The sequence below is a fragment of the Tachypleus tridentatus genome, chromosome 13 (genome assembly GCF_004210375.1).
Source record: "Tachypleus tridentatus isolate NWPU-2018 chromosome 13, ASM421037v1, whole genome shotgun sequence".
In the NCBI taxonomy this organism is placed as follows: domain Eukaryota; kingdom Metazoa; phylum Arthropoda; class Merostomata; order Xiphosura; family Limulidae; genus Tachypleus; species Tachypleus tridentatus.
In genome coordinates, this window is record NC_134837.1 from 56,612,581 (window position 1) to 56,625,403 (window position 12,823).

The window sequence follows — 12,823 nt, forward strand, 5'->3', positions numbered from 1 at the left end:
ACAGAACTTTCCCTGGGAGGTCCCCTCACCACGTACATGAATCCACACAGAGGGGGTACAAAATGGAAACTTCAGAAGTTGATAATATGCTTTCCGTTATTTTTAATAAATGCAGTTGATGTGCATATACATATGTTGAATTATCCAGTAAAAGAAAATTATCAAGGAAAAAGAAGTTAGAGTGTTTCCATTAAAAGAATACAATGAAAACTAAGTGAAAATAAAAGCCTGATTTTGTTTCTTTTGCAAAAGTAGAAATTGTACCATACCAAAATAAGTCAACCTTGCAAACCATTTTGGAAATACATCAAATATCACCATTTTGCACTGGTTTTGAGCTATTTATATCCAAGTACAAATGATAAAAAAAAATCTACTGGATCTGATTATGTGAAAATGTACCACTTTTTTATGAAACTTGACTTCACAAATCAGAAATCTAGAATTGAAAAATTAATAAGTTGTCTATTGACAAATTGTGAGATATCTCTACAACTATTCAGTCAAGTTTGTAATTGTTTTAAGTATCCTGTAACAATACTAAAATAAAAGATTAGATCAGTTTCTGATACATCTGTAATAATAATGATAAAATATTTGGAATTGTTCTAAGCACTATGTAACAAAATTCATATAAAAATTTACAAATGTCCTAAGTATAATGAAAATGAAAACACTAGCCACCAAATAAAGGAATAAAAGGTGTACCTGTAACAATAATTAGGTGCTGACCAGACAGTCAGAACAGTTTCATTAAAGTGCCACTTGTACCCTTCCATTACTAACTGATGTGCTCTGCAGATCATATCAATATTATTATTAGCATTAAACTGATTAACAACATCACTTCCAAACAAGTAGCCTGCACCTCGAGGACTTACTCCCCAACCTTGTGTATCTAAGGAAAAGAAAAATGAAATTATAAGTTAAAAAAACAAGCCAAAACAAAAATACATCAAACAAAAAATGCTGCACTAATTGAAAAGATATTATTAAAAAAATTACTCAATATTTTACTTGATAAAATAAAAAATATGTTAATAGTAACAAACATACCTTTTGGGTAAAGAAAAATAACCAACCTATTTTAAAATATCTAAAAAAGTGTGAACAAATAAATAATATTCAAACATTTGATTTTACCACTTTGTACACCACAATTCAATTAAAAGATTGTCTTTGCTTTAAATTCACTAACAGAACAGTTCTGTTATCCTTTTATAGAACTGGATAAAAGATAATTTAGCTCAAAAAATATAAGTTACAAGTTTCTGTATTTATAATAATTATATATTTTTCAATAAATAGGTTTTCTAATGGGAGCTAACCATTCCACTTGTGTAGAAAATTTACACCTTTACTATTATGAGAATATATTTATTGAAAACTGTAAAAATCCTGATATTTTTACTTTAACTTACAGACATATAATTAATATAAATAATATTCTTAACACCATTTATCCAGCAGAATTACAAATCTAAAACAGAAATTCATTATTTAGATTTAGAAATTAAAATAACTGATAAGGATATCAATGTAAATATTTTTGATAAAAGAAAATATTTTGCCTTTCCAATTTATGGTTTACACTCTTCTAATAGTAATGTATCACACCCTTCTGTTATAAGCATTATAATTTTGCAATTATTCAGATATTGTAAAATTTGTTATAAATTACAATATTTTACCAGTAATGTTGAAATACTGGTACAAAAATTAATAGTTAATGGATTTAATAAAGAAACTTTAAATAAAATTATTAAACTATTTTGTAACAAATATACAAATGTATTAAATTAATATAAAGAAATAAAAATTATAGAGGAAATTTTACGTCACTTCTAATAACTATTTTTAGTTATGAATAAGGTCATTTAACAACTCGGCACTACTTTATGTGGACACATACCTTGCCACATATAAAGGCTTGTTTAAAACATGATAGTCACACTAGACTTGGTGAATGGGTGGTGATTGGGAGCTGTACTAGTTTGTTTGCTGTGCTGTCAAGTAGTGCCTTTCTACCATGCTGCTTTTATATACTCATATAACATTCTTAAAAGTACCATCTTACAGCAGTCTGCAGGCATTGAAGGGTGTTACAGATGTGGGATGTTTTTGGAAATTATAGAGGAAATTTTATGTAATTTCTAATGACTATTTTTAGTTATGAATAAGGTCATTTAACAACTTGGCACTACTTTATGTAGATATATACCTTGCCACATATAAAGGCTTGTTTAAAACATGATAGTTACACTAGACTTGGTGAATGGGTGGTGGTTGGGACCTATACTAGTTTGTTTGGATAGCTGGAATGGGATACTTCCATGCTGGTATGGTTTGTTTGCTGTGCTGTCAAGTAGTGCCTTTCTACCATGCTGCTTTTATATACTTATATTACATTTTAAAAGTAATAATTTTATTAATAAAATTATTAAATATAAAATATAAGAATGTAGTAACACGTTGGGTCCTACATAACCCACCAGTGGGTTGTGACAATCTTTCAATAAAACCCACATGACCCATTGGTGAGTTGTGTTCTATTTTCTTTTTAAAGGGCCACTTACTGGCTGGGACATAATGGCTACATATACATTCTTCCTAAAAAATGTAATTGTAAAATGACTAGTGGGACCCTGGAAAGTATTGGCAAAATAGATTTGGGAGGTAACACGTTAAATAATTAAGAAAAAGTAAAAATTAAGGAAGTTCTACTGAAAGTATCTGACAAGTATTTTTAGTTGTTAATAAGGTCATTTAGACAAATTGGCACCACTTTATGTGGATGAACACCTTACTGCATATGAAGGCTTCTTTAAGAGTTTGAAAACTAATAGCTACAGTGGACTTAATGGTTGGGAGTTATACTAGTTAGTTTAAATAACTGGTTGGGATCTTTTATACTAGTATAATTTGTCTACTGACCTGCTAATTAGTGCCATAACACCATAATAGGGTCTGGAATACCAACTTCAGGAGGTAAGTTTATATTACTTACCCCCAAGTGTTACTTTTCTTTCTTATTTTTTTACTTTGGACAGCAGTGACCTTCCCAGAACTGTCCACAGGTAGTGAAGATTGATATGGACATGGGACTTTGTGGGCTTGAGCACCCACATTTAACTATTCTAATTTTTATTTCTTTTGATTATTTAATTATTATTATTAATGAATTTCTTCATGCAAGACTAGCAAACAGAGGTTAAGACCAATAGATGGTGTATCCCCACTGCACTCTGGGTCCTACTTCAGCAGTCACCTCGAAAACCAAAGGTGTATTTTATATCCCACATTACAGCCTGTATGCTAAGGATCTTTTTAATTTGTGCAGATTTTTTGGTTAGGCTTGTTTGTTTACTTATCAAAATGTATTAATTGTCACTAATATATAACTATCATTTCAATAACACTGACCTTAAAGTTATAAGCACAAAGTTGTTTGTTTTAATTTGACTATTTAAATATTTTATTTCAAGGTACCTCTTTGTAAAAAAATGTCTTCAAAATCACTTACAGATAATATAAAACACAGGTAACTTTGTTTCACGTGAATTCTGAGAACATTTTCATTTACTTTAAGGTTCTGAAATTTTTTCCCCCATACAGCAGTCAGAGTTCACATATTGTAGATACATTCTTATAAATAAATAAATTCTTGACAATAAAAAAAAAAAGATTTTAAGCTAGTGTATTACGTAAGTCATCATTAAGTATACAGTTATAAACATGATATTCTATAAACATTTACCACATAAACTATATTTAAAAATGTGTCTGTTCGCTCATCTTAAAACTATTATTTTATAGTCATGTACAATCAACAATAAAAACAGTACAGGGAAGCAATTAAAATAATTAGTTAATACAAACTATGCTCAATGGATAAGCATTTTGACTGAATAACCTCGGTGGTATTTATTATTTTAAATAAACAAAATGAATCATGGTGAATGATACAACTGAAAATATCCCTACTCTCTTCTGTATGAGGGTCTAATATATAAAAATAGAAGTAAGTGATGCATTTTAATAATAAAATATAGTTGTGAATGAGCATCTAAAGATATAACCCATGTAATAATTATTTGCACATCCTTTTCCTAGATTTCCAAAATCCTACACCTCTGGCACATCAGTTCACTACTTATTTCTTTTCCATCTTCAGTTTCATCCCTATAAAATTTATGTCCAAGTATCTTGCCTCATTGGAAACAAAATTTTTTGAAAAAGGTATGACACAACACTGCGTCCTATATTAGAGAAAGCACAAGAATACAGAAACACAAATAGCCTTCATATCACATTTTAATAGTGTATGGATTTAGTGAAAATTAAAATTTTCCTTCCCCAAAAGTGTATTTACGATATTTATACCTATACACATAATTTAGCTACCTTCCACAGCACTTCCCTTGAGACAACTTGCATCTAACACTGCATAATGATGTCATTGTGTGACAAAAGCCCTCCATTTCTCAGTGACAGTGTGTGCTTGAAGAATGATGACCTGTAGTGCATGAAAGCAATCAAGAAAGAAAACAGCCAAAAGATGTAGAAAATACAATAAATATCTGGAAATGTCAAAATGCCTGTTAAGACCCAGCAAAAAAAGATGAAATAGTCTGGGAGCATAAACATTCACAGACACATGTTAATGGAAGAGTCAACTGATCTATTCTGTAAGAAAAAATGGAGAAGAGTCCCAGAAAAGGGACAAATGAAGGTGGAAGTGGAAAACAGTGACTTAATATGCCATAGCTTGCAGGCAAGAATGACAGGCTAAATTTGGTTTACACACAAGTTGAAGAAAATGCCCCAAAGTATCTAATTGAGTGTGTGAGAGAAAGGACTTAGATCCTAATACAAGTCCCCCTTTCTAACCAAGTACTCATTGTTAAAGGAGGGAAGAAAAAGAGGAAAAATTTAGAATGGACTGATGGATATAAATAGTCAAATGAAAGAAACATAGCCCTGAGTTTGTGAATATGGTAAGTGAAGGCCTTAATAAAACATACAGAAGGAACTGAAACTGAGTTGAAGGGAAGGGCAGGGAATGAGATGATGGAAAGACAGATAAAGATATGGCATAAAGTTTCTTTTGCACTGACTATGGCCATCCACAGACTGGGGGAAAGAAGAAAAGACTACAGATGGGTTCATAAGGTTGATTGATTGATTGATTTAGTGTTTTATGGCACAAAGCAGCGAGGCTATCTCTGCCAGACATTCGGTAAAAATGTAAAAAAAAAAAATAAATAAATGTAGTAATAGACATAAATGGAAATGAAGGTAAAACAAAAAAGTATAAAACCAATGTTGACACCTAGTCTACAATGTTAAGATAGAAGGCAGAGTATAAGAAGTTGTAAGGTATTTACTCTAGCAAAAAGGTAATGATCATAACCCGCCAGGAAGATTAACAGGTAAGTTCAAGAACCACCGTCAATCACCTGAAGTTGGCCTTTCCAGTCCTGGTTCCGGGTTATGTGTCATAGCAGCTATTATCAAAATGTAAAAGAATAAAAGTTTTAAAAGACACTCCGCAAAATCGTAATAATGAGTAGCCAAATGTCCAGTAAAAAGATAAAGTTAAGTAAATGGAGTAAAATTTGTAAAAGTAAATGAAGGTAAAAACAAAACAGCAATTAAAACAGAAAATGGTGTAAAAACCAATGGTGACATCCAGTCTTCAAAGTTGTAAAATATTTACACTAGCAAAATGTTAATGATCATAACCCACAAGGAAGACTAACAGGTAAGTTCAAGAACCACCGTCAATCACCTGAAGTTGGCCTTTCCAGTCCTGGTTCCGGGTTATGTGTCATAGCAGCTATTATCAAAATGTAAAAGAATAAAAGTTTTAAAAGACACTCCATAAAATCGTAATAATGAGTAGCCAAATGTCCAGTAAAAGATAAAGTTAAGTAAATGGAGTAAAATTTGTAAAAGTAAATGAAGGTAAAACAAAACAGCAATTAAAACAGAAAATGGTGTAAAAACCAATGGTGACATCCAGTCTTCAAAGTTGTAAAATATTTACACTAGCAAAATGTTAATGATCATAACCCACAAGGAAGACTAACAGGTAAGTTCAAGAACCACCGTCAATCACCTGAAGTTGGCCTTTCCAGTCCTGGTTCCGGGTTATGTGTCATAGCAGCTATTATCAAAATGTAAAAGAATAAAAGTTTTAAAAGACACTCCATAAAATCGTAATAATGAGTAGCCAAATGTCCAGTAAAAGATAAAGTTAAGTAAATGGAGTAAAATTTGTAAAAGTAAATGAAGGTAAAAACAAAACAGCAATTAAAACAGAAAATGGTGTAAAAACCAATGGTGACATCCAGTCTTCAAAGTTGTAAAGAACTACCTGTAGCAGAATGGTAATGATTGTAACCCACAAGGAAGACTAACAGGTAAGTTCAAGAACCACCGTCAATCACCTGAAGTTGGCCTTTCCAGTCCTGGTTCCGGGTTATGTGTCATAGCAGCTATTATCAAAATGTAAAAGAATAAAAGTTTTAAAAGACACTCCATAAAATCGTAATAATGAGTAGCCAAATGTCCAGTAAAAAGATAAAAGTCAAGTAAATGGAGTAAAATTTGTAAAAGTAATTGAAGATAAAAGCAAAATGGCAATTAAAACAGAAAATGGTGTAAAAACCAATGTTGACATCCAGTCAACAAAGTTGTAAAGAACTACCTGTAGCAGAATGGTAATGATTGTAACCCGCCAGGAAGACTAACAGGTAAGTATAAAAACCACCGTCAGTCACCTGAAGTTGGTCTTTCCAGTCCTGGTTCTGGGTTATGAGTCAATATGGCCAGTACTGAAAAGTTAAGTAGTAAAAGTGTGAAATGATATGCAGCAAAAGTATAATAACAACTCGCCAGGTTGACTAACGAGTAGTTCAAATAGTTCAAACAGGAGCGTTAGTCACCTGAAGTTGGCCTTTCCAGTCCTGGTGTCGAGTTATTTAATGTTCTGGCCATTGTCCAATGTCAAATTGAAGGAGAGAGATTAAAACTGTAAAAAGGAACCACAATTAAAAAGGTGTAATGAATAAATATGCAACACTTAAATGAGATTAAAAAGGTTAATGGCCATTAAAAAATTAAAAACATTTTCAAGGTGGACAGAGTCACCATCACCAATAACTCTGTCCAATGTTACAGATTGACCCTGGGAAAAAATATGTTTAAAATATTGCCGTCGTTGAGAATTGTAACGATAGCAAGAAAGTAAAACGTGGCTGATAGTGATTTGAGTGTTACACAAACTACACATTGGTGCATCAGTTCCAGATAAAAGAAAATAATGAATTAAAAAACTGTGACCAATCGCGTAGCCTAGTGAGAACAACTTCCTCCTTCGAACTTCTACGGAAGCTAGATGGCCAAAGTCAATTTTGGGTTTGATTTGAAAAAGTTTGTTGTCACGTAGCTCATTCCAAGTGGACTGCCAGCTGGCACGGAGCCGAGCCTTGAAGACAACACCATAGTCCATGTACGGAATAGGCATAGGAGTGATGGTGCTGAAGCAGACATATTTAGCTGCCATGTCTGCAAGCTCGTTCCCGAGAATACCAACATGGCCTGGTATCCAGAAAAACTGGATTGAAGTAGCTGCTAATGAGAAATGGGCCAGTCGGTTTCAAATATCAGCGAGAATAGGATGTGAGCTAACGTGTAGCGATTCCAAGGCAAGTATAGAACTAAGCGAATCAGTATAAATAGTGCAGTTGGAGTACTGCTCAGCTGCAATATGATCCAGGGCAAGAGATATGGCATACAGTTCAGCAGTGAACACAGAAGCTGTAGAAGGGATTCTGTGCGCAACTACTGACCCATTGCAAACCATAGCAGAGCCCACTGAATTACCTGATTTGGAACCATCTGTATAAATGAGAACTGAATGATTATTTGAAAGATATTCATTGAATAAAAGACGGTACTTCCAATCTGGAGTATCTGCCTTTTTAGGTGACTGAAAAAAGGTCACATTTGGGGGCTGTAATAAGCCATGGTGGGATGGGCGACCTGTGGAATCTGCAATGTTATCAAGGACAGACCCAATTCATCCAATTGCTCCGGATCACGAAGGCCAAGCGGAGCAATGACAGATCGTCTGTTCTGAAAAGTACTGCCCACCGAGGAAGGAAAACACATTTCCAGGTGGGATGCTTTGGTAAGGAATGAAGTTTAGAAGTATATTGTAAAGATAGTTGCAAACGGCGAAGGTGTAGAGAAGGTTCATGAGATTCAACGTATATACTTTGAACTGGAGAGGTACAAAAAGCCCCAGTGCAGAGTCGAAGTACTTGGTGATGAATGGGGTCCAGCATCTTTAAGGCCGAGGGTCTGGCAGAGCCATAGACCATTGATCCATAATCGAGTTTCGGTCTAATAAGAGCACGACATACCTTTAACATTGAACAGCGATCTGCCCCCCAACTGGTAGAAGAGAGAACACGGAGGATGTTCAGTGCTCTTGTGCATTTGACCCGAAGCTGCTTTAAGTGTGGTATAAAGGTCAGTTTACGATCAAAGATAAGCCCCAAGAACTTGGTCTCTGGGACCACTGGCAGCAAAACTTCACCGATATGAAGTTCAGGATCAGGGTGAATACCCCGTCAACGGCAAAAGTGCAGGCATACAGTTTTGGAGAGAGAGAAATTAAAGCTGTTCGCCAGAGTCCACTTCCGTACACAATTGAGGACGGTTTGTAGTTGCCGCTCAATATATCTCATGTTTGATGACTGACATGAGATGTGAAAGTCGTCGACATACAGCCCATTCACAACAGTGAGAGGGAGTTGTTCAGTGATGGCATTTATCTTTATACTGAAGAGTGTAACACTCAATACACAGCCTTGAGGGACTCCAAGTTCCTGTACAAAAGAACGGGAAAGTGTCGAACCTGCATGAACTTGGAATCTCCTGTCCATTAAAAAAATTTTAATAAACATGGGTAGATGGCCAAGTAACCCATATGCACGGAGGTCTCGCAAAACGCCATACCTCCATGTTGTGTCGTAAGCCTTCTCTATGTCAAAGAATATTGATACAAGATGTTGGCGGTTGAGAAAGGCTTCTCTGATAGATGTTTCAAGACAAATTAGGTGGTCTGTGGTGGAGTGCTGTCGACGGAACCCACACTGGGTGGGCAAGAGGAGGTTGTTTGATTCAAGGAACCAAACAAGACGAGCATTAACCATCCTTTCTAATGTCTTACAGAAACAGCTCGTCAAAGCAATTGGACAGTAGTTTGAAGGAATCTTGGGATCTTTCCTTGGCTTAGAGAAAGGTAAAATAATAGCCTGGTGCCAGGCATCAGGAAAAACATTCTCCTGCCAGATCCAGTTGAAAACAATCAGAAGGACATCAAGAGAAGCAGGAGATAGATGGTGCAGCATGTCATAATGAATATCATCAGGTCCAACAGACGTACTGGCAGACCGATGAAGGGCCATTTTTAGTTCCACCAGGGTAAAGGGACAATTATAGTCAAAGAAACAGTCAGTTCGAAAGGAAAGAGGTGATCGCTCTGCCCGAGTCTTGATGGCCAGGAAGGTGGAGGTACAAGCAGAAGTGCTAGATACCCGGCAAAAGCTTTCACCTAGAGTGTTAGCGATGTTCCGAACATCAGTCACCTCCTGACCATCAGAGAGTAAGATCGAGAGGGGGGATAGAATTGTAGTGTCCATTAACCTTTCGAATCCTGTCCCATATGATCTTGGAACTGGTGGTAGAAGATATTCTGGTTGTGAACTTAATCCAAGATTCCTTCTGGCTGTGACGTCTTACCCACCTAGCGTGCAGGGCCCGTTGGAAAGCAACTTCGGTTTGAAAGTGTGGGATATCTACGAAAAGTATCCCAGGCCCGCTTTTGAGCCTTCCGTGCTAAGTGGCCAGCAGGATTCCACCACGGAGGAGAATATCGTGGAAAATGTGTCGAGGTTTTAGGAATACACTGAGCAGCTGCTTGTATAATACAGTCAGTTACCGCTGCTACACAGTCGTCTATTGATGGCTGATTCACGATGGCAGGATCAAGTTCTGCGAGAGCAGTGAAAGTGGACCAGTCTGCCTGATCCAGCTTCCACGGGGCACGCGGGTAGGGTGGCATCGACCACGGCCAGTCTCTCTCAAAAGGATCGGAAAATGATCACTGCCTAGTGGATTACTGTCAACCCTCCATGAAAAATGGGAGAATAATGAAGGGGAGCAAACTGAGAGATCAATAGCGGTAAAGGACTGACTAGGTGCATGAAAGTAAGTGGAAGAACCAGTATTGAAAAGAGAAAGATTGTGATCAGAGAGCATCCGCTCTACAGATCGGCCCTCCCATCAATAATAGCACTTCCCAGAGGGATGATGTCCATTAAAATCCCCTAGGATTAGAAATGGAGATGGCAATTGTTCAAAGAAAGCATCAAGATCTGATTGATCATATGTCTTTCCAGGGGACAGGTACAGAGAACAAACAGTGATGGTATGACCCAAGGAAACATGGATGGCTACAGCCTCCAAGGGTGTGTTGAGTGACAAAGACAGGGTGGGCGCGTGTTGATCAACCAACATTGCCACCCTCCATGTACTCGACCATCACACAACCTGTCATTTCTGTACAGAGAAAACTGCGAATGGAGACAGTATCAGCAGTTTTGAGAAATGTTTCTTGTAAAGAAAGACAAACAGGATGGTAGGAAGCAATCAGCGTTTTGATATCATCCAGATTAGAACGTAAACCTCGACAGTTCCATTGTATCAAGGTGGCCATTTTTAAGAACGGGTAGGTGAAGTGGCTGGAGAACCCTTCGGTTTACGACCACGTCTTTTTTCTTTACTGTCTTTAGTCGGAGGAGGTCTATCAACCTCCATCGATCCTGCTCTGTGTCGGGTGGGCAGGTTTTTGTTATTGGAAGGGGAATCCAGTGACTGAGGGCATAAGCGAATAATTGTTTTGTCTCTTGTGGTGGGAGAAAAAGATGTATCAGAAGAAATGCCTGTATTTGAAACTGAAGGACGTGGATCTTGAGGTTTGTTGGAAGGTATGGGAGGAACAGAGATGGGTGTGGAAGTTGATTCATCAACCTTTTTAACCATGGAGGTCAAAAGGCTTTTCATTTGTTTTGGAAACGATTCTCTTGGAGGCACAGAGAGATCTGTCTGCACTCCCACTGTAGTTGTGGAATGAAGTGCAGCAGCATATGTCCGAGATGGAGTTGTGGACAACAATTTCCGAGCCTCAGGATAACTAATGTTATGTGTCGTTTTCAAACGCTGCACCTCTCTTTCCTCCAACCATTTTGGGCAAGAATGAAAGTAAGAGGGGTGAGAACCATTGCAGTTTACGCAATGTGGGTTCATGTCACAGTCATAGGCATTGTGGTCCTTGCCTCCACAACGAGCACATGTCAGGGAACCACGACAGGATGTCTTTGAGTGGCCGAATTTCTGACATTGGAAACATCGAAGAGGGTTTGGTATGTATGGCCAAACCCTGCAAATGAGATAACCTGCCTTGATGGTGGCAGGTGCACGTGGTGAAGTAAATGTCAAAACGAGGGTACTTGTTGGCAGTGTAATTCCATCTTTGCAGTGGAGATCGCCTCACTGCAGAAACTCCTTGAGTGGAGAGACCAGCGAGAATCTCTGACTCGGGAATGTTCTTCAAATCCCTTTCAACAATAACTCCTCGTGAAGAATTCAAGGTAGCATGGGGTGTAACCTCAATAGGTATATCCCCAAATGCCTTTGAATTCAAGAGGAGTTCACTGTGTTGGGATGTGGATGTTTTAACCAATATGTCACCAGATCGAAGTTTCTTTACTGATTTTGGAGAGCCAGCAAGTCCCTCTAGTCCCTTTTGAATAGAAAAAGGGGACATTTGCCCTAAAGGTTTTCGAAGAGAATGTAATATAAGAAAATGAGGTGCGTGTGTTACTGATGTTGAAGATTGCTGTTCTGAGTATTCAAGGCGTGGTCGCTTACCCATTGACTGTTTTTTTACAATTTTATTTAAATTTTTTAGAGGATCCATAGGAAAAAGAAAAAAAATTTCGGTACCCACTGACCCCACCCACCATGGAGCCCTACAAGGGGACACACTACAAAGTCATGCAAGGACAATGCAGCAACGCCAGGGTTTCATGAGCACTATATTCAAACACCAGCATCAGGCACAATGTCCACAGCACCCATTGAGAACTTCCAACACTGGTACTTGGTTGACTCTAGCCCAAGTGGACCAGCCGATTGACCCAAGGGGGGCCACCCAAAGGCAGCCGTCTACAGGAATTCGAGGCCAAAGTGGTGTGTTGGGTTGGACCCCTCAACCACCAGGATCCTCTCCTCCCCTTCAGGGTTCGCCACGCACGGCAAACACGTGGGTGGATGTTTAGATCCCAGAGAAGGTAACCAGATAAAACAGAACCTTCCCTGGGAGGTCCCCTCACCACGTACAGGAATCCACACCGAGGGGGGGGTTCATAAGGAGAAAATAAGAAACTGGATGAGAGGAGAGAGACCAAGGTATAGAGATGGAAAACAATTAATGGCAGAAAGTGAAATCAACAGCAGGAGAAAGGTTTGTTGATTGGTTGTTTGGCATTTTATGACAAAGCAACTTGGTTCTCTGTGCCAAACTGGTAAAAAAAAATTAAAATAAAATTATTAAAATTTGCAAAAAGGAAATATATTAGAACAAATTAAGACCAATGGCCTTTAAAAAAATTAAAAACATTTGTAAAGGTGGACAGCTTCACCATCGCCAATGACACCGCCAAGCATCAGGAGTAAACCTGTGGAA

The 12,823-nt window shown here is 37.4% G+C and overlaps 1 protein-coding gene across 3 annotated transcripts in view; it reads right to left on the reverse strand.

Moving 5' to 3' along the window:
• Window positions 1-12,823, reverse strand: part of LOC143238492 (serine/threonine-protein phosphatase 4 catalytic subunit) — a 60,096-nt gene that overhangs the window by 8,269 nt on the left and 39,004 nt on the right. For all 3 annotated transcript variants that reach the window (XM_076478778.1, XM_076478779.1, XM_076478777.1), the window contains one exon: window positions 709-898. In XM_076478778.1, the coding sequence (XP_076334893.1) occupies window positions 709-898 (190 nt within the window). The remainder of the gene's footprint in view (window positions 1-708; window positions 899-12,823) is intronic.